A 19,538-nucleotide genomic window follows, 5' to 3' on the forward strand; every position below is an offset into this window, starting at 1 on the left:
AGGCACTGTGGGTGGTCAGCATCAGAATTGTAATCAACCACAATCTGTAACCTCATGGCCCAGCGTATCCTTCACTCTATACCATTTCCATCAAACCAGGGGACCCAACCATGGTTCAATGAGGAATGCAGGAGTGCATGCCAGGAACAGCACCAAGTGTGTGTGCCTATAAATGAGGTGAGCTACACCACTAGATTGCATGCTTGCCAACAGAAACAGCATGCGACGAATTCAATTTTTTTCCAAAGTTCAAGGACATCACAAAACTTGGAAGAACTGTAAACTGAGGAGGACAGTGTAGAACCTTAAAAGGACACTGGCAGAGTGGGCAGACAAGTAGCAGATGAAGTTCAATGCAGAGAAGTGTGAGGTGATACATTTGGGTACGAAGAACATGGAGAGACAGTATAAAATAAAGAATACTATTCTAAAGGGTGTGCAAGAGCAGAGACACCTGGATGTACATGTACATAAGTCATTAAAGGTGCCAGGACAGGTAGAGAGCTGTTTCTAAAGCATACAGTATCCTAGGCTTCATTAATAGGGGCATAGAGTACAAGAGTAAGGAGGCTATGATAAACTTATATAAGACACTGGTTAGACCTCAGCTGGAGTATTGTGTACAGTTCTGGGCGTCACACTATAGGAAGGATGGTTCCAGGAATGAGACACTTCAATTATGAGGGAAGATTGCAGAAGTTGGGACTGTTTTCCTTGGGGAGGAGAAGGCTAAGAGGAGACCTGATAGAAGTTTTCAAAATCATGAGGGGTCTGGACAGAGTAGATAGGGAGAAACTGTTCCTGCTCGTAAACAGATCGAGAACCAGAGGGCACAGTTTTAAAGTGTTTTGCAAAAGAAGCAAATGTGAGGTGAGAAAAAACGTTTTCACACAGCGAGTAGTTACGGTTCAGAATGCACAGCCTGGAAGCGTGGTGGAGGCAGGTTCAATTGAAGTATTCAAGAGGGCATTGTTTCTGTTTAAATAATCATCCAATGTGCAGGGTTATGGGAACATGCAGGAGATTGGCACCAAGTTAAAATACCCAGAGCCCGTGCAGACACGATGGGCCGAATGGCCGCCAACACCGTAATGATTCTGCGATAGACAGCTAAGTGATCCCACGCCAACAAGCCTGATCACAGCTCTGCAGTCCTGTCACATTCTGGTTATGAATGGTAATAGACAATTAAGTAACTAATGGGAAGAGGAGGCTCCATGAATACCACCTTCAATGATGGGGGAGCCCAGCACAAAGTGCCATGGGCAAGGTTGAAGTGTTTGTAACTATCACCAGCCAGAAGTTCCAAGTGGATGACCCACAGTGGCTCTGCCAGAGGCTCCCTTTATCTCAACCAGGCTTCAGCCACTTCCATTCACTCCAGAGAAACAGCTGAGAACACAATACAGTATAGGCTACAGGTCCTGGCAGCACCTGACTCTACTAGGAAGGTGAAGATTTGTCCTCCAGAATTGGCCGCACGTCCCTGCTGGCTGGAGTACAAGAGGGAAATGGGTATTGGAGGGTAATCTCCTTGAGCCCCAGGACATCACTGCAAGAGTTCCTCAGGGCTGCGTCCGAGGCAATTTTCGTCTAACCGCGTGACTGTGCAATGTGCCACGCACAACCAATTTTCCCTTTTAGAGGGGGCAGGTGCGGCTGCACCATGATCTTAAAGGGATCATACAGCACAGCAAACTGGCTTCAGGCACAAAGGAAAATTGGAGAGAACTTTGAACCATCTTCTGCTGCATTAATGGCCTTCACCCCAGCATAATGTCAGAAGTGTTTATTATATTCAATCCTGGGATATGGATGTCGCTGGCTAGGCCAGCATTTATTGCCCATCCCTAGTTATGAGTCAGCCACTTTGCTGTGGGTCTGGAGTCTCATGTAGGCCAGACCAGGTAAAGACGGCATACTTCCTTCCCTAAAGTTAGTGGTTAGTGAACCAGTTGGGTTTTTACGTCAATCGACAATGGTTTCATGGTCATCATCAGACTTTTAATTCCAAATTTTTATTGAACTCGAATTCCATCTGTTATGGCTGGGATTCGAACCTGGGTCCCCAGAGCATTACCTTGGGCCTCTGGTTTACTTGTCCAGTGACAATGCCACTCTGCCACCGCCCTGATGATTGCAGCATTTAACTCGCATACGCAGCTCCTCAGATACCCTCATGCAGCACAACCTGGGCAACATTCAGGCTTGGGCTGATGGGTGGCAAGAAAGTTTTGTGCCAGACAGTAACCATATTCCCATGGTGTTCATTAAATTCCCCCATCATCAACATCCTTGGGGGTCACCATTGAGACTTGACTACACCAGCCTTGTAAATACTGTGGCTGCAAGAGCAGGTCAGAGACTAGGAACTCTGAGGTGAGTAACTTGCCCCCTGATTCCCCCAAAGCGCCACTACCATCTACAAGGCACAAGTCAGGAGTGTGATGGAATACTCTCTGCTTACTGGATGAGTGCAGCTCCCACAGCACTCAAGAAGCTTGACACCATCCAGGACAAAGCAGCCTGCTTGATTGATAGCACACCCACAGGCATTCACTCCCTTCACCACTGCACAGGTGGCAGCAGTGTGTACCATCTACAAGATGCACTGCAGAAACTCACCAAGGCTCCTTTGATCACCTTCCAAACCAACGACATCTTATCACCCAGAAGGACAAGGGCAGCAGATGCATGGGAGCACACCCACCTGCAAGTTCCCCTCCAAGTCGCACTCCACCCTGACTTGGAACTGTATCTCTGTTCCTTCACTGTCACTGGGTCAAAATCCTGGAACTCACTCCCTAACAGTGTGGTGAGTGTACCTACACCACATGGACTTCAAGAAGGTGGCTCACTACCACCTCCAGGGCAACTGCACTGGCCATGACCTGTGAATGAATAAACATGAAGTTACGTTTAAATTCTGCTGTTTTGCTAACAATTACCTAATTAAAATAAAGTCCTGGTGTGATCCAGGCCTGATTTTATATTGACCTGTGCCCAGTCCTCCATGCTCGATTTGTTTTGCAGTGTTACCCAACCTCACAGGGAGGTTTGCTAATGCTGTTGGGGCGGATTTAAACTAAGTTGACGGGGGGAATGGGATCCTGAAAAGTAGTTCAGAGGGGAGAGAAGCTGAGATGGAATTAGAAGTTAAAGCCCTGGAAGTGAGTCTGGAAGACAGAGGAAACATAGGCTAGATAAGAAAGAAGTGAGCTTAGCAAGGCTAATTGGAATATATTTTAATACAAGGAGCCTGAGGAATAAGACAGACGAGCTGAGGGCACAGATAAGCACGTGGAAGTATGATATCACAGCTACGACTGAGACTTGGCTAAAAGAAGGGCAGGATTGGCAGCTCAACATTCCTGGTTATAGGGATTTCAGATGTGATAGAGGGGGTATAGAAGATGAGGCGGTGGGGGGGGGTCGCAATATTGATCAAGGAATCAACTGTAGCATTGAGGAGGGATGATATCTTGGAAGGATCATTAAATGAGGCCCTATGGGTAGAAGTAAAAAACACAAAGAAGGGGCAAACACGCTGTTGAGTGTGTACTATAGGCCCCCAAACAGTCTGGGAGAGATAGAGGATCAAATATGTAATCAAATTTCAGAGAAGTGTAAGGCAGTATTAGTAGGGGATTTTAACTACCCAGATATTAACTGGGGTAGTTTTAGTGTGCAAGGTAGGAATATTGACAAATTTTTAAGTTGCAACCAAGAGAATTTTTTTAGCCAGTATGTAGAAAGCCCAACAAGGGAGGGGGCAGGTCTGGACCTAATATTCAGAAGTGAGCCTGGAAAGCTGAAGGCATATCAGTAGGGGAGCATTTTGGAGATAGTGACCATAACTCAGATTTAGGATAGTTATGGAAAAGGATAAGGTTGGGCCAGGAATAAAAGTTTTACACTGGAGAAAGGCCAACTTTACTAAGATGAGATACGATTTGGCCCAAGTGGACTGACTGGGAGCAGCTACTTGCAGATAAAATTGTCAGAGCAGCAGGAGGCATTCAAGGAGGAAATAGCGAGGGTACAGGGTGAATATGTTCCCATAAAGACATGGCGGGGGGACCAAGTACGGAGAACCCTGGATGTTAAGGGACATAAAGGTTAGGATTAAGGAAAAAAAGAGAAACTTAGAGCAGATATTGAGGGCTCAATACAGCAGAGTCCCTTGAGTATAAAAAGTGCACAGGGGAACTTAAAAAGGAAATTAGGAAAGCTAAGAGAGTGCATGAGAAAGCATTGGTGGGTAGAATAAAGGAAAACCCAAAGGGGTGTTTTAAAATACATAAAGAGCAATAGAATAGCTAGGGAAAGAGTAGGGCCAGTTAGGGACCACGGGTAACCTGTGTGTGGACCCGGAAGATGTGGGTACAGTCCTCAATGAATACTTTGCGTCGGTTTTCACAATGGAAAAGGACGACGCAGGTTTAGACATCAGGGTGGAGGAATGTGAAATATTAGAGGAAATTAGCGTAGAGGGAGAGGAGGTACTAGCAGGTTTAGCGGCCTTAAAAGTGGATAAATCCGCAGGCCCAAGTGCGATGTATCCCAGGCTGTTGAGGGAGGCAAGGGAAGCGATATCAGGGGCCCAGGCAGTAATTTTCAAATCCTCTCTGGCCACCGGTGAGGTGCCAGAGGACTGGAGGGCTGCTAACGCTACCTCACTATTAAAAAAGGCAGGGAGAGATAGACCAGGAAATTGCAGGCCAGTCAGTCTAACCTCAGTGATGGGGAAGTTACTAGAAAGAATTCTGAGGGACAGAATATATCTGCACTTGGAGAGACACAGATTAATCAGTAACAGTCAGCACAGATTTGTTAAGGGAAAGTCATGCTTGACAAATTTGTTTGAATTTTTTTGAGGAGGTAACTAGGAGTGTTGATGAGGGTAATGCATTTGATGTGGCCTACATGGACTGTAGCAAGGCTTTTGATAAGGGCCCTCATGGTAGACTGGTCAAGAAAGTAAGAGCCCATGGGATCCAAGGCAAAATGGCACCTTGGATCCAAAATTGGCTGAAAGACAGGAAGTGGAGGGTGATGGTAGAGGGATGTTTCTGTGACTGGAAGCCTGTTTCCAGTGGGGTTCCACAGGGCTAGGTGCTGGGGCCCTTGCTGTTTGTGGTGTACATTAATGATTTGGACTTAAATGTAGGGGGTATGAACAAGAAGTTCACGGATGACGCGAGAATTGGTAAGGTGGTAAAGAGTGAGGAGGATAGCTGTAAACTGCAGGAGGATATCAATGGATTGGTCAGGTGGGCAGAGCAGTGGCAAATGGAATTCAACCCAGTAAATGCACTTAGGGAGGGCTAACAAGGCAAGGGATTACACTGAATGGTAGGACCCTGGAAAGTACTGAAGATCAGAGGGATCTTGGTGTGCATAACCTGTAGATCCCTGAGGGTAGCTGGGCAGGTAGATAAAGTGGTTAAGAAGGCATATGAGATACTTGCCTTTTATTAGCATAGGCATAGAATACAAGAGCAGGGAGGTTATGCTGGAACTGTATAAAACGCTGATTAGGCCACAACTGGAGTACTGCATGCAGTTCTGGTCACCACATTATAGGAAGGATGTGATTGCACTGGAGAGGGTGCAGAGGAGATTTACCAGGATGCTGCCTGGGCTGGAGGGTCTGAGCTTGGGAAGGATTAGATAGGCTGGGGTTGTTTTCCTTAGATCAGCAAAGGTTGAGAGGGGACCTGATAGGGATGTATAAGATTGAGGGGCATAGGGTGGATAGGAAGGCAATTTTTCCATTAGTAGATGGGTCAATGATTTAAGGTAAGAGGTAGAAGGCTAAGAGGGGAGTTGAGAAATTTTTTCACCCAGAGGGTGGTGGGAGTCTGGAACTCGCTGCCTGAAAGGGTGGTTGAGTCAGAAACACTCGTAACATTTAATAAGTATTTAGATTTTCACTTGCGTTGCCCTAGCCTCCAGGGCTATGGGCCAAGTGCTGGAAAATGGGATTAGTGTCATCAGATTGATGTTGACCGGTGCGGACATGATGGGCTGAATGGTTGCCTCCTGTGCTGTAAATGTCTATGATATAATGATTCAACTGGACAAGTGCTAGATTGAAGCCTGTAGGATTGACATAGGGCTTCAACATTGGGTTGTTGCACTGAGTCTAGCAGGAAGGTAGTGTTCATTGAAGCCGCCTTTCTGGAATTCATAGTATTTGCTTATTGCTGATTTATTGATCATTTAACTCCATTGGCCAGACTTGCAGAGCAAATGAAGTGCCATGTTCTCTAACTGGAGATGATCTGACACGGGCCAGCAACTGCATTTCCCTGTTCTGTAGCAAAGATTGAATCATCATTTTAATGTTGTGTGGTCCTTCAGTTCACAAACCTACACCAACACTGCCCTTCACTATCTCTACATTTGTGGGTAGTAAGACCAGAATATCAGCTAGTGAGAACATTTCTCATTTTCCTCGGAGAGCCTTGTTGCTGGAAAACAATAATTCAACACGTGTTCTTTTACTTGTCTGTCATGGAGCAGAGGGGTACAGCCCATGAATGTTTTGGATTTGTTCACCGCTCTGACTAGTGCAGTAATTGAGTGCTGCAATTCACTATGGGGATCAGGGTGGGGTTACGTAGTCACCCAGGCTTTCTGCCTCTGCTTCCCCGCACCTCCCCCCCCCCCCCCCCCCCCCCCCCATGACCTCTGCTTTGGACATAAGGCAAGGACAGAATCTGACCTTGATATAATTGCCCCCTCCCTCCCCTGTGCTGTATCTCCTAAATCAGTGTTTATAGATTGCACATGTAGAAGCATTTTGATTGAGATGGAATCATACCTGTTTTGTTGGAGCACCAAATGTTTGCCAAGCACTGGTGGGTTTTTAAAGGTATCTAACCCTGCTTAATTCTGGTGCCTAGGGGCAGAAGTAGGCCATTCGGCCCATCGATTCTGCTCCACCATTCAATGAGATCATGGCTGATCTGATAATCCTCAGTTCCACTTTACTGCCATTTCCCCATAATCCTTGATTCCCTTACTGATTTAAAAATCTGTCTATCTCAACCTTGAATATACTTAACGACCCAGCCTCTACAGCCCTCTGCGGTAAACAATTCCACCGATTCACTACCCTCAGAAGAAATTCCTCCTAATCTCTGTTTTAAATGGGTGACCCCCTTACACTGGGGTTATGCCCTCTGGTCCTAGACTCTCCCACAAGGAGACCCTGTCAAGCCCCCTAAAAATCTTGTTTCAATAAGGTCGCCCCTCATTCTTCTAAACTCCAAAGAGTACAGGCCCAACCTACTCAACCTCTCCTCATAAGAAAATCCCTTCATGCCTAGGATCAACCTAGTGAACCTTCTCTGGACTGCCTCCAATGCAGTATATATTTCCTTAGATAAAGAGACCAAAACTGCTCAGAGTATTCTAGGTGTGGTCTAACTAGTGCCTTGTATAGATTTAGCAAGACTTCCCTATTTTTATACTCCATTCTCTTTGAATTAAAGGCCAACATCCCATTTGTCTTCCCTATTACCTGCTGAACTTGTATACTAACTTTTTGGGATTCATGCACAAGCACCCCCAAATCCCTCTGTGCTGCAGCTTTCTGCAGTCTTCCTTCATTTAAATAATATTCAGCTCCTCTATTATTCTTGCCAAAGTGCATAACCTCACATTTTCCCACATTATATTTCATCTGCCAAGTATTCCATCTAACCTGTCTATGTCCCTCTGTAGACTCCTGTGTCATCCTCACCACTTGCCTTCCCACCTATTTTTGTGTAATCTGCAAACTTGGTGATAGTACATTCACTTCCCTCATCTAAGCCATTAATATATATTGTAAATAATTGTGGCCCCAGCACTGATCCCTGTGCCACTCCACGAGTTACAGGTTGCCATCCTGAAAATGCCCTCTTTATCCCAACTCTGTCTTCTATTAGTTAGCCAATCCTCTGTCCATGCTCATTTACTACCCCCAACACCATAGGCTCTTAAGTAGCTTTGTGTGGTATCTTATCAAACGCCTTTTGGAAATCCAAACATATTGCATCTACTGGTTCCCTCCCCTTTTTCTATCCTGCTCAAAGAATTCTAATAAATTTGCCAGGCATGATTTCCCCTTCATGAAGCCATGCTGACTCTGCTTGATTATATTATGTATTTCTAAATACTCTGCTATTAACCCTTTATACTGGACTCCGACATTTTTCCAATGACAGCTAACTGGCCTATAGTAACCTTTTGTTTTGTCTCCCTTTTTTGAATAAGGGTGTTATATTGGTAGTTTTCCAATCTTCTGGGACTTTTCCAGAATCTAAGGATTCTTGGAAGATTTACTACCAGTGCATCCACTATTTGTATAGCTACTTCCTTTAATATCCTAGGATGCAACTCATCGGTCCAGAGGACTTATCGGCCTTTAGCCCCATGAGATTCCCTGGTACTTTTTGTCCAGTAGTGGTAGATATTGTATTTATTTCCTCTCTCCCCCCCACCCACCCCTCTCCGTTTTGCCCCTTGATTATTTAGTATTTTTGGAATGCTGTTAGTGCCTTCTACCGTGAAGACATGCAGAGTATTTATTCAACTCCCCTGCCATTTCCTGGTTCCCCATAATTATTTCCCCAGCCTCATTCTCTAAGGGACCGATGTTCATTTGGCCTCTCTTCATTTTTATATATTTAAAGAAGCTTTTACTGTCCATTTTTATATTACTTATTAGTTTACACTCAAAGCTTCTTTTCTCCCTCTTTATATTTTTGGTCATTTTTTTTGGTTTTAAAACTTCCCCAATCCTCTGGCTGACCACTAACCTTTGCCGCATTGTATGTTTTTCCTTTTTCAATTTGATACTATACTTCCTTGGTTAACCATGGCTGGTTTGTCCCCTTCCTAGAATCCTCCTTTCCCATTGAACTATTTTCTTAAACGTCTCCCATTGTTCATCAACCGTTTTTTCTGTTAAACTCCTTTCCCAGTCCACTCCAGCCAACTCTGCCCGCTTTCCTTTGTAATTACCCATATTTAAGTTTGCCACAGTTGTTTCTGACCCAAGTTTCTCACTCAGACTGAATACTGAATTGTACCATGTTTTGGTCACTGTTTCCTAGGGATCTTTTACCCTGAGATCATTTATTACACATACCCAAAATAGTCTGATCCCTGGTTGGATCCACAACATGTTGTTCTAGGAAACTGTCCTGAATACACTCTTGAAATTCTTGCTCGTGGCTACCTCTGCCAATTTGATTTTCCAAATGTACATGAAGATTTAGTATCATCCGTGATTAATTTACTGCCTTTTTTACATGCCCTCATTATCTTCTGATTTATTCTGTCCTACAGTTATAGCTACTGTTAGGGGGCCTATAGACTACTGCCACCAGTGTTGTCTTCCCCTTGTTGTTTCTGACCTCTACCCATATGGATTCTACATCTTCCGATCCAAGATAATTTCTTGCTATCATACTTATTCCATCTCGTAATAACAAAGCTACCCCACCGCCCTTTCCTTTCGAAAAGTCTCATACGCCTGAATATTTAGTTTCCAGCTTTGATCACCTTGTAACCTTCCAATGATTGACTTCAGGAGAACTGTCACAGGATGCTGGTATTGATGGCTTTGGGCTACACAATTTGCTGTACTATACAGAACACTGTTCATGATCTCTTTTGAAACCAGACCCCCCTCAGAGAAGGCTGTTTTACATCTCTTCGAGGCTGGTTTGGACCGCATTGGTGGATGGCTGGGTCCAAGTTGCCCTTGTATTTTAGGATTAAGGAATCATTTGCTTTCCAAAAGTAGATGGTTTTTCTTGGTCCTTTGAATCCTAGTTTCATAGCTGCCTTTTTTTTTGGTTTAAAAAACCATTCCACCTGAAATGAGGCCTACTGGATTTATATTGCTCTTAGCAGGCATGGGGGGTCACATCGTCTAGGAGTCTACTGCTATATGATGAAGGGCATCTTGGGCCATAAGTAGACCATTCGGCCCCTCAATTAGATTTCATTCGGATCTGGCTGTTTTATATCTTAACTCCGTTTATGACCCGTAGCAGTTGTCTTACCAGATACGATGCTGATTAATGCTTAGTTCCCCCCACCCCTACTTGCTAATCAAGGCCCTGATATCCGAACTGATTTGGGGATTGAGTTTGATATCAGCTGTTTTTCCCAATGCCCTGGAGCTGTCTTCCTGCTGATTCTGACTGGGATAGCATGTAAATAGGAGAGGTGGGGGGGGTGGCCTGAGTGTGTCCTAGGTAATCTTCCCTTTAGAGAGATGGTTTACCTCTTCAGGGACATGCAACAATTGCACAGCTAGGTTTAAGAATCTTCCAAGTGGGATGATTGTGATCTGCCAGTCCAAGCACAGTGGTACTTCAGTCAGCTGTACCAGATACCAACAATTCAATGTAATTTAATATAAAGTTTGTGCCGTTAGTACTTGCAGCTGTGACATTCAGGACGGAAGAGAATCTGACTAGCCATACAAGTCAGATTGCAGACTGCCCTTGCATTCCTTCAACAAGATGGTTTTGTGTATCTCTCCCTAGATGCTAAAGGCCAAATCCTGTCCTTGCCCAATATCCTAGTGCACCATCTCTTAACTGGTGGCATCAGGTAGTAATCAGAAGCTGAACCCTAATTCCCCCACCTTCCCATCTAAGAGGGCAGTTCATCAACCCCCAACTATGACCACCTCCATCAATTGACCCCATGAAGGACAATGTGCTCACCACCCGGAGCTCCGACAGATACTTCGCTTTGTTACACACATTGGTGCAATGTTTCAAATTGTTACAAAAATATTGAAACCTGTACTAGGTTGCTGATTATACTGAATACTTGTTTCCATTACTACTTTAAGTTTATTTTTTTAATGAATTTGCCAGGTTCTGATGTAAATAGTATGGATTCAAATGACAGCGGATGCACTGCAGGTGGAGCAGAGGGTCAGAGCAAGGATGGGGCTGGTTTGGACACAGCACCAGACAAAACTGAGCTCACCATCTGGGAGATACAAGTACCAAAGGTAAAACCACAAGAAATGTTTAATGTGAGAGTTTCTTGGGAGAGGAGACTGTTCTAGTTTACACATTGCTCGTGCACAAGCAATCTAAACTGGTTTGAAGTTTATCTGGGGAGAGGAGTAGGAGGAATTGGCACTGTTTCCTTCTGGAGGTATTATAATGTAGCGGAGTATTTTACTGGAGAGAATGATGCTTGTTGGCACTTGGTCCACCCCCATCATTGTGTAAAGTGTGCCCTCGGCTAAATTTCTGGAGGCTCGCTGGCTTATAATCCTTGTTAAATCTGTGGTAGTTAGTCCGAACTTTTACTTGGCGTTTTGAAAAGACACTGAGGTCACCTTGTGGTAAATGGTTGCTATTGCAAGTAACTTTCTGAATCATTCTGTAGTAAAGCCTGGTGACGCTGGTTATAGGTGATGATAGGAACAGGAGTGGGCTACGTGGCCTGCCGAGACTCCTCCGCCATTCACTTTGATCGTGGCTGGGTCGTGACTCCAGTGCCACTTTCCAGTGCTGTCTCCATGTTCCTTGATATCATTTGGTCTCCAGAAATCTATCGGTTTCTGCCCTGAACATGCTCGTTTAGTGGGCGTGTTTTGTCGAGCCTTTCGAGGGAAAGGACAGAAGTTTCTAGGGGGTGAGTTCGGCTTTAGTTCGTGACGACCTGTTTTATTTGGGGAGAGAAAATTGGGGGGGCCAAGTTTATCTGAGTGCAAGTGGCCAGTTGCCACTTTTTGTAGGTGTTGTGTACCTGGTATGTAGCCAGGTGACCCAGTTTAAGTGGAATCTTATGCAGACCTGTACATTTTTTTTTCCTGAGTGGCTAAATGCTGCCAGGGCTGCGATTTCAGGGGGTGCAAGCCCTGAAGGGATTGATTCTCCTTAGTTTAGCACAGCTAGCTCAGTGGCTCAACAGCGAAGGTATTTGTGCAGTGGAGGTGTTGGGAGAAAATCCAGCTCTGCGGAGTGGTGAAGTACCAGCTGCCCTGCCTTGAAGAGTCTGATCGTCTTTGTGGTATTCTTCTAGGGCAAAACATCCCTCCCGTAATTTTCTAATTCATGCCCTTGTTGCGTTTCTCTTTGCAGCATCTGGTCGGACGGTTAATTGGCAAACAAGGAAGATATGTGAGCTTCTTGAAACAGACCTCTGGTGCCAAGATTTACATATCCACACTGCCTTACACACAAGATTTCCAAATCTGTCATATAGAAGGTAGGTCAGCAGCAAGTTTAATGCACACAGGCATTGTGTCTCAATTTTGCTCAGGTATGCAGATTGCAAAACTGATTTGTCTCCAAGGTGTTAGCATATGGCTTAGCGAGCAGCACTCGTGCCTTTTGAGTCAGTTGGTTGAGGGTTCAAGCCCCACTCCAGAAACTTGAGTCCGTAATCTGACTCTTTAATTGCAGTACTTGAGGGAGTGCTGCACTGTTGGAGGTACTGTCTTTTGGATGAGACATTAGCAGCCTGTCCGAAGGTGAACATAAAAAGATCCCATGGCAGAAAAACAGGAGAGTAAGCCCCAACGTTGTGGCCAGCATCTATCTCTCAACCAACACCTAAAAGATTATCTAGTTGTTTTATTACATTGCTGTTTGTGGGAGCTTGCTGTGTGTAAATTGGGTGCTGCATTTCCTGCCTTGCAACTGCCACTGCATTTAATGTGTTTAGTTGGCTGTAAAGTGCTTCGGGAAGTCCTGAGATTATGAAAGACATTATATTAAAAATACAACGTCTTTCTTAATCATGACACCCAAAAAAATAATCTATAGCACAGTGTGAATTTGGAAAGGGGCCTGTGAATTGTTTCCCCAGCAGTATTCAGCAGGGCTCCTTCGAAAATCTCTTCCAATTGAAGAAAAGTGAAAGTGGAAAGTTCTTGCAAACATTTGAATTTGACTCAGGATGGCACAAATGAATGATCTATAACAAAGACAACCATTTCAAGCCCATTGAGGGTATCCGAGAGAGATCATGAATATCACTTGACCCCACCAAACGCTGCTCCTCGCCACAATTTGTTTTTTATGTCGGCGCTTCTGACATGTCTTCCTCCTTCCTTAACCGAGGTTTCCCACCCACGGTGGTTGACAGGGCCCTCAACCGTGTCCGGCCCATCTCCCGCGCATCCACCCTCACACCTTCCTCTCCCTCCCAGGAACCGTGATGGGGTCCCCCTTGTCCTCACTTATCACCCCACCAGCCTCCGCGTTCAAAGGATCATCCTCCGCCATTTCCGCCAACTCCAGTATGATGCCACCACCAAACACACCTCCCCCCCACCCCCACATCAGCATTCCGTAGGGACCGTTCCCTCCGGGACACCCAGGTCCACTCCTCCATCATCCCCAATGCCTCATTCCCCTCCCACGGCACCTTCCCATGCAACCGCAGAAGGTGCAACACCTGCCCCTTTACCCCCTCCCTCCTCACCGTCCAAGGGCCCAAACACTCCTCTCAAGTGAAGCAGCATTTCACTTGCGCTTCCCTCAATTTAGTCTACTGCATTCGCTGCTCCCAATGCGGCCTCCTCTACATTGGAGAGACTAAACGCAGACTGGGTAACCGCTTTGCGGAACACCTTCGGTCTGTCCGCAAGCATGACCCAGACCTCCCTGTCGCTTGCCATTTCAACACTGCACCCTGCTCTCATGCCCTTGGCCTGCTGCAATGTCCCAGTGAAGCTCAACGCAAACTGGAGGAACAGCACCTCATCTTCCGACCTAGGCACTCGACAGCCTTCCGGACTGAATATTGAGTTCAACAATTTTAGATCATGAACTCTCTCCTCCATCCTTGACCCCTGTTTTTAATCCCTTTTTCAAAATTCGTTTTTATTTTTTAATTTTTATTTTTATCCACTTTTATTTTTATTCATTGTTTTATCCCCACCTTTTATCCTATTTTCGATCTTTTTTTCCCACCACCATCCCCTTCCCCACCCCACCCCTACAAGGGCCACCTGTCACTTGTTCATGTTCTTCCCAGAGTGCTTACCCTTGTCCTGCTGTTATCAAATTCTACTTTCTGACCTTAATGCCACCATCAGCACCTCCTTTAGCCAGTACCATTACCATTAACACCCCCTTCGTCCTTTTGTTTGACATCTTTGGCAACCTCTCCTTTGCCCCCACCTATCACTGGCCTTCTATCCAGCTCCACCTGCTCCACACCCCACGCCCCGTCCCCAAACAGTATAAATTTCATCACACTTTTACTTCCCTTTAGCTCTGAAGAAGAGTCATGCGGACTCGAAAAGTTAACTCTGTTTCTCTCTCCACAGATGCTGTCGGACCTGCTGAGTTTTCCCAGCATTTTCTGTTTTTGTTTTCCATTAACTTGTCCAGCTCTTTTTTAAAAAAAAGAAAATAATAATTAACCTGTATTGGCCCACCCCTCCGGGGGGTTGACTTGGTGAAAAGAGATTCCTTTTCGTGTTGATGAACTGTAAAATTTGATGCTCTAATTTTTAAAATCCTGGGTATTGTTTCCTGAGGTTGTTGAGCAAAGAAGATGAAGTACAATGTACAAGCCAGAATGGCTAATGTTTAACCACAAATCAAAGTGGTGATGAACCATCTATTTCGAGCATCACCCCCTCCTTTGACTTGTCACTTAAATTCTGTGCTTCAGCAATTCCATAGTGTCTTGCAGTAGTTCGCAATGTTATTCACTTAATAGATTTTTAACTGATGTACTGATAGCGGTTTTGAATCTAATATTAACGTTGAAGAGAGCACAAGACTGCTGACTGGAGTTCTGAGGCCCAGTGCTTGTCATGCTTGGCAGACATGGATACAATAAAGTGACTGGAGATCTGCAACCGGCTAATCTTAGAAACCTCATCCTTAACATCGTGCGCCACAGCTAAAGGTTCGCGCATTCAAATCCTCAAGGGGAGCTGGCAGGATTCCCCCCCCCCCCCCCCCCCCCCCCCGGCTTTTAACACTGAGCAGACTCTAGGTTATTTTATAGCGAGTGAAACTTTGCGGGAGTATCGGTTGATTCGGGTGTCAGGCGGCTTGAAGCCCCACAGCCAAGTTGAGCGCGTGATCTAAGCTGACGTCTCAAGTGCCGCGTGGTCGGAGGCACCGACCCTCTGATGAGACTTTGAACTGAGACCCGATTTTGTTGGATCAGCTGGATGTGGAAGAGCTCACGAAACTTATTCAGAGTGGGGGCGGTGGGGAGCTGTTCCAATTGGTCTGAGCCAATATGCCCCACCACCCCCACCAAAACCCAGCTCTGGTGGTTTTTTTGTTTTTTTTTGGAGTCTTTTGAGCTGTGTGGATAGGCAAAAGTGGCAGCCAATATGTCTAAACTTTTAACAAGCAATTCATTGGTTATAAAGTAGTTTCACGTGCCCTAAGAGCATGGTTCACGTTATTAACGTGAGGATTTAAATTCAACTGGGTTTCTTGCTCTTCCTAAACAGGGCATCAACATCAGGTAGATAAAGCACTTAACCTGATTGGAAAGAAGTTTAAGGAACTGGATCTTGGGAATCTCTATGTCCCCCCTCCTCCTCTGACACTACCCTCATTACCGATAACTTCATGGGTAAGCGTTTTTGTTATTTACACTGGAACATCAATTACGTGAGTTACTTTGCTGAGGTTGTACCGGAGAGCTCAGTTGCTGTCATGTTTTGCCCTGACAACATCCTCAATTTTCAGACTGTCCCTTCAGATTTTTGTTTTGGCTCCTGTTGATGGGGGTTTAAAAACAAAACCCTCAGTTGTGTCATTTTGGCTGGTTCTTCTGATCAGGGGAGGTGATGACGTAGTGGTATTGTCGCTAGACTGGTAATCCAGAGACCCAACGTAATGTTCTGGGGACCCGGGTTCGAATCTCGCCACGGGCAGATGGTGGAATTTGAATCCAATAAAAATCGGGAATTAAAAGTCTGATGATGACCATGAAACCATTGTCGACTGTTTTAAAAACCCATCTGGTTCACTAATGCTCTTTTAGGGAAGGAAACCTGCCGTCCTTACCTGGCCTGGCCTACATGTGACACCAGACCCAGTGCAAAATGGTTGACTCTTAAATGCCCTCTGAACAAGGGCAGTTAGGGATGGGCAATAAATGCTGGCTTAGCCAGCGATGCCCACACCCCATGAACCAATAATTTAAAAAAAAGGACTCTCACCTGAGAGCAAAAATTTGACCCTGTAATATTCATATTTCAGCCCAGGAGATTGGATGGAACTCTGTTCAAGAAACATAAACTATAGTGTCACTATAGACAGTTCATGTCTTGATATAGGCTGGCTCAGTACATAGTGCAAAGTATTTACAGCACAGAAACAGTTGGTCCAAAAAGTCAGACTGATGCTTATACTCTGCATGAGCCTTCTCTTGCCCATCTTCCAACACCATCCACATAGCCATTCTTCCCTGCGCTGATCAACCTCCCTTTAAGTACATCGATACCAGTTGCCACACTAATTCCCGGTGATGATGAGTTCCACATTCTCACCACTCTGGGTGAGGAAGTTTCTCCTGAATTCCTGATGGGATTTGTTTGTGATTATTTTATATTTCGGGCGCTCGCCCTGGCCTTGCCTGCAAGTGGAAAGGTCATCACTGCGTCTCGCCTACCGAACTCTTTCATAATCTTGAAGACCTCTAACGGGTCACCCCTCGATCCTCTCTCTTTCCTAGAGGAAAAATTGGCTATGAGGAGAGTAAAGAGTTATGATGTTGTGTAGATTGGGCAAGGTAGTACATTTGTTCAGCCCCTGATCAGTGCTTTTGTATCCATGTATAGAGAGCCACTCCAATTGGATGCTTTATCTGAATTTGCTACCTACTCAAATCAGGTGTCTGGCAAATGGGGGCTTAACAGATTTCAGAAGGACATAGATTAGTGGAATGGAGAGTCAGGCACTGTTAACTCTACGGTGAGGCCCTGCAGCATAAAATGGACCATAAATTTGCAACCTTGTGGCTCCTGAGCAAGGATTGCTAGTGTGGGATTTGAGGGTGGAAATTGAAGCATCATGCTCTGCCATTGATCTCTGCTTGGTGACATTAGAGGGGGTTGCATTGTTGAAGCATCATGGTCTGCCATTGATTTCTGCTTGGTGACATTAGAGGGGGTTGCATTGTTGAAGCATCATGACCTGCCATTGATTTCTGCTTGGTGACATTAGAGGGGGTTGCATTGTTGGAGCGTCATGGTCTGCCATTGGTCTCTGCTTGGTGACATTAGAGGGGGTTGCATTGTTGGAGCGTCATGGTCTGCCATTGATCTCTGCGTGGTGACATTAGAGGGGGTTGCATTGTTGGAGCGTCATGGTCTGCCATTAATTTCTGCTTGATGACATTAGAGAGGGGGTTGCATTGTTGGAGCGTCATGGTCTGTCATTGATTTCTGCTTGGTGACATTAGAGAGGGGGTTGCATTGTTGAAGCATCATGGTCTGCCATTGATTTCTGCTTGGTGGCATTAGAGAGGGGGTTGCATTGTTGGAGCGTCATGGTCTGCCATTGATTTCTGCTTGGTGACATTAGAGAGGGGGTTGCATTGTTGGAGCGTCATGGTCTGTCATTGATTTCTGCTTGGTGACATTAGAGGGGGTTGCATTGTTGAAGCATCATGGTCTGTCATTGGTCTCTGCGTGGTGACATTAGAGGGGGTTGCATTGTTGGAGCGTCATGGTCTGCCATTGATTTCTGCTTGGTGACATTAGAGAGGGGGTTGCATTGTTGGAGCGTCATGGTCTGTCATTGATTTCTGCGTGGTGACATTAGAGGGGGTTGCATTGTTGAAGCATCATGACCTGCCATTGATTTCTGCTTGGTGACATTAGAGGGGGTTGCATTGTTGAAGCATCATGACCTGCCATTGATTTCTGCTTGGTGACATTAGAGGGGGTTGCATTGTTGGAGCATCATGGTCTGCCATTGATTTCTGCTTGGTGACATTAGAGAGGGTTGCATTGTTGAAGCATCATGGTCTGTCATTGATTTCTGCTTGGTGACATTAGAGGGGGTTGCATTGTTGGAGCGTCATGGTCTGTCATTGATTTCTGCTTGGTGACATTAGAGGGGGTTGCATTGTTGGAGCGTCATGGTCTGCCATTGATCTCTGCATGGTGACATTAGAGGGGGTTGCATTGTTGGAGCGTCATGGTCTGCCATTAATTTCTGCTTGATGACATTAGAGAGGGGGTTGCATTGTTGGAGCGTCATGGTCTGTCATTGATTTCTGCTTGGTGACATTAGAGAGGGGGTTGCATTGTTGAAGCATCATGGTCTGCCATTGATTTCTGCTTGGTGGCATTAGAGAGGGGGTTGCATTGTTGGAGCGTCATGGTCTGCCATTGATTTCTGCTTGGTGACATTAGAGAGGGGGTTGCATTGTTGGAGCGTCATGGTCTGTCATTGATTTCTGCTTGGTGACATTAGAGGGGGTTGCATTGTTGAAGCATCATGGTCTGTCATTGGTCTCTGCGTGGTGACATTAGAGGGGGTTGCATTGTTGGAGCGTCATGGTCTGCCATTGATCTCTGCGTGGTGACATTAGAGGGGGTTGCATTGTTGGAGCGTCATGGTCTGCCATTGATCTCTGCGTGGTGACATTAGAGGGGGTTGCATTGCTGGAGCATCATGGTCTGCCATTGATTTCTGCGTGGTGACATTAGAGGGGGTTGCATTGTTGAAGCATCATGGTCTGCCATTGATCTCTGCGTGGTGACATTAGAGAGGGGGTTGCATTGTTGGAGCGTCATGGTCTGCCATTGATTTCTGCGTGGTGACATTAGAGGGGGTTGCATTGTTGAAGCATCATGGTCTGTCATTGATCTCTGCGTGGTGACATTAGAGGGGGTTGCATTGTTGGAGCGTCATGGTCTGTCATTGATCTCTGCATGGTGACATTAGAGAGGGGGTTGCATTGTTGGAGCGTCATGGTCTGTCATTGATCTCTGCGTGGTGACAGAGGGGGTTGCATTGTTGGAGCGTCATGGTCTGTCATTGATCTCTGCGTGGTGACAGAGAGGGGGTTGCATTGTTGGAGCATCATGGTCTGTCATTGATCTCTGCGTGGTGACAGAGAGGGGTTTGCATTGTTGGAGCATCATGGTCTGCCATTGATCTCTGCGTGGTGACATTAGAGGGGGTTGCATTGTTGCCTGCTAAAAGTGGCAGGAATTTGTAGAAATCAGAACAGAAAATTGTTCCTGTGAAGTAAATGATGCTGCAATAACCATTAAACCATCACAGGAGCTCACTAAGGGCTTCAGACCAGGTGACAAGATGTAATTACGATGTGGAGGAGTGTGATGAAGTAAATTCTGGATGTAATCACAAAGAATGGAAGAATATACTTGATGGAAAGCTTGTCAAACAAGTGACTGAGTTTAAAACGCTTATTCATCTAATTTTAGAACACTTGTTTTGATTGATTTCTGCAGCATTACAGCCAATAACGATCTGAAATTGCGTAACCGACGAAAACACTTAAATCTATACCAGGCAAGACACATAAATGTCATA

At 45.5% G+C, this 19,538-nt stretch overlaps 1 protein-coding gene across 1 annotated transcript in view; it reads left to right on the top strand.

Annotated features, from left to right (window-relative positions):
* The window catches only part of akap1b (A kinase (PRKA) anchor protein 1b), a 69,748-nt gene that overhangs the window by 39,893 nt on the left and 10,317 nt on the right, over window positions 1–19,538 (top strand). The window contains exons 3-5 of the mRNA XM_078548149.1: window positions 10,896–11,035; window positions 12,120–12,246; window positions 15,470–15,594. Of these exons, the coding sequence (XP_078404275.1) occupies window positions 10,896–11,035; window positions 12,120–12,246; window positions 15,470–15,594 (392 nt within the window). The remainder of the gene's footprint in view (window positions 1–10,895; window positions 11,036–12,119; window positions 12,247–15,469; window positions 15,595–19,538) is intronic.

Source organism: Cetorhinus maximus, chromosome 9 (assembly GCF_964194155.1).
Source record: "Cetorhinus maximus chromosome 9, sCetMax3.hap1.1, whole genome shotgun sequence".
Lineage (NCBI taxonomy): Eukaryota > Metazoa > Chordata > Chondrichthyes > Lamniformes > Cetorhinidae > Cetorhinus > Cetorhinus maximus.